This window comes from Hordeum vulgare, chromosome 5H, assembly GCF_904849725.1.
Source record: "Hordeum vulgare subsp. vulgare chromosome 5H, MorexV3_pseudomolecules_assembly, whole genome shotgun sequence".
Taxonomy (NCBI): Eukaryota; Viridiplantae; Streptophyta; class Magnoliopsida; order Poales; family Poaceae; genus Hordeum; species Hordeum vulgare.
Window position 1 is genome coordinate 575,307,454 of NC_058522.1, and position 2,694 is coordinate 575,310,147.

At 50.2% G+C, this 2,694-nt stretch overlaps 1 protein-coding gene across 1 annotated transcript; it reads left to right on the forward strand.

Moving 5' to 3' along the window:
- Positions 1-629: 629 nt before the first annotated feature.
- Positions 630-1,709, forward strand: LOC123395000 (receptor-like protein 3). The gene has a single exon (XM_045089907.1). It carries the CDS (start codon positions 735-737, stop codon positions 1,593-1,595), a length of 861 nt encoding a protein of 286 aa, XP_044945842.1. The 5' UTR covers positions 630-734; the 3' UTR covers positions 1,596-1,709.
- Positions 1,710-2,694: the final 985 nt, after the last annotated feature.

Consider the following 2,694-nt stretch of genomic DNA (forward strand, 5'->3'; position numbering starts at 1 on the left):
AGGAAGCGCGGCCCGACCAGGTTAGCCCGCACGTCGAGCATGGAAGGAGGGGATGCGCCAGATCGCGCGCACCGACCACCGCAGAAGCCGCCGTCGGTCGCCAACGACCACTGGATCCTGCCGCCCGCGCGGCCCGGACGTCAGATCCACCGCCCGCCCGGCTGCTAGCTTGCCGTGCCTCGTCCATAGAGTCGCCACTCCAGATTCGAAATTCCCCACGCAGAGGGAGGGCAACCAATGCCCCGCCGCCACGATCCTTGGCGCCTCGGGCATGCCCGGCGGCTGCCTGACGCGGCGGCGAGGAAGGGAGGGAGAGGGAGTAGGGCGGCTAGGGTTGGGAGGGGGAGGGAGGGGGGAGTGGGGAGGGAGCCTCTCTTATTTAATTACCTCTCCAGTTGAGCCCCGAGCCTACATGGCAGCTGACCACAACCAATAATGGACTAGAAGAAGTTTGAATTGAGTAGGAGGAGTAGCGCTTGAGTCCAAGGATTTCAGTCGACAGAAGACTACAAAAACCACGTTTGAATTGCGAGGCAGTTGTGGGCCTTGTGGCCACGGACTAACAGTAGTACTGAACCACTTGCACTAACAGCTAGCACACACACACTATAAGATGAGATGCACCACCCTATCAGTTTTTGCCAAGAGAACTTACGAATCACTTGCATCCCAAACAAGGTTTCTCACCGAGAGTTGTTGCGTTTCTGCATACATAGCATACTTCCACAGAATCCATGGCGAAATACTGGATGCTGCTCCACTTCTTGGCGGTCCTCTTGCCCGCGGCGAGCGCCACGTCATGCCACGTCGACGACCTCCGCGCGCTGAGGGACTTTGCCGGGAACCTCAGTGGTGGTGGCGTCCTCCTCCGCGCCGTGTGGTCCGGCACCTCGTGCTGCGGCTGGGAAGGTGTGGGCTGCGACGGCAAAAGTGGACGCGTCACGACGTTGCGGCTTCCCGGTCGTGGCCTTGCGGGGCGCATCCCAGGAGCATCGTTGGCGGGCCTGGCATGGCTTCAGGAGCTCAACCTTGCCAGCAACAGACTGGTCGGCACCATCCCATCGTGGATTGGTGAGCTTGACCACCTTTGCGACTTGGATCTCTCCGGTAATTCACTGGATGGGGAGGTACCCAAGAGTTTGATACGGCTTAAGGGCCACGCCGCCGCTGGTCGTTCATCAGGTATGACTTTCACTAACATGCCATTGTATGTGAAGCGTAACAGAAGAACACTCCAACAACAACAACCAAATATCATATCCGGGACCAACAACAAAGTACGGTCTGGTAGAAACAATGTTGTATCCGGGAACGACAACGCTGTCATATCTGGGAACAACAACACTGTGGCGGGGAGCAATAATACCATCACAACTGGGAGTGACAATACCGTAACCGGTAGCAACCATGTCGTATCTGGGAGCAAACATATCGTAACAGACAACAACAATGTTGTTTCTGGGATTGACAATAATGTATCCGGGAGCTTCCACACCGTATCTGGGAGTCTCAATACCGTATCCGGGAGCAACAATACTGTATCTGGGAGCAATCATGTTGTGTCTGGGAGCAACAAAGTCGTGACAGGAGGTTAATGGATTCTCAGTCAATCTAGCTCACAATCACTTGGTGGGGCCAATCGTGTTATGTAACTTCATGGATATAGCATCCTTTTCCTACTTTAAATAAAATTTCCAGAAATTATCTTACGTACATGCTGACATAAATATCAATGTCGGCTTGCACCAGATGTATGACGAAAAAGGCATTTTGTCCCGCTTTATAAAGCAACTGATCTACCAAGCGTGTTTGCTTATATAAATTTGCACCATGGACGTATGCATGTCATGTGTTCTGATGTGTGATGCTTTCGTATCCTTACTGGGCATTTGGACTGTCGATCACATAATGAATTATACGTGCTTAATATCAGCTAGCTACACACACTTCTCTTCGGCAAGTGAAGATGTTAGATGCATCAATGTCGAATGTTAGGATGTAGGAGATGGAGCAAAAGAGCATAGATTATAGTACAAAAAAATTGTGGCGTGTAGCCCTCTTGATATAATGGACCAGATTCTTCGATACTGGTATAGTTTAACCAGCACAATGTTTTTTTTTGCCAAGGATAAGAATCCCCGCAGAAGCACGAGCTTCTTTGGAAGCACGTGAAAAATAAAGAGATTCGTCGCGAGAGAATCTATTTTTCTTACAATGGACCGGCCCTCTTGACCGACCACGAAGGCAAGAAAATATATATAGGGTAGAGCAGGGTGCCCGACTCAAACAATCAATATATTAGGAAGCAAATTGACGGGTCGTGTGAGAGCTTTTGCCACGGTAGATAAATGGTTGCCCAGAGTTTCACCTGGCGCACACAGCTTGATGTTAGGGGTGAGCAACCCTAAAAGGGATATGGTCATCCTGTTAGATGTTAGGGCTTTGTACATCATAATAATGCAGAGATCCGGTCTTGTCCTCCTTTTATAAAAGAAAACTTGCTGTCAGGGGTAAGAGTCCTGTCGAAGGGATGCTGTTAGCTAAGCTACCAGCTTGCCTAGCTAGCTCGTAGAATATGAGAAATGATTCAATATGGGCACGAGGGAATATATTCGGTGATGTATGCATGCGCGTTAGCTTGTGACCCACCTGTCTATATTAATGTGTTTGTGTACATAAATGTTTATCAAATTC

What these genes read in the sequence shown, in the direction of transcription:
- LOC123395000 (XM_045089907.1), top strand. Translation starts at nt 735, where the DNA reads ATGGCGAAATACTGGATGCTGCTCCACTTCTTGGCGGTCCTCTTGCCC.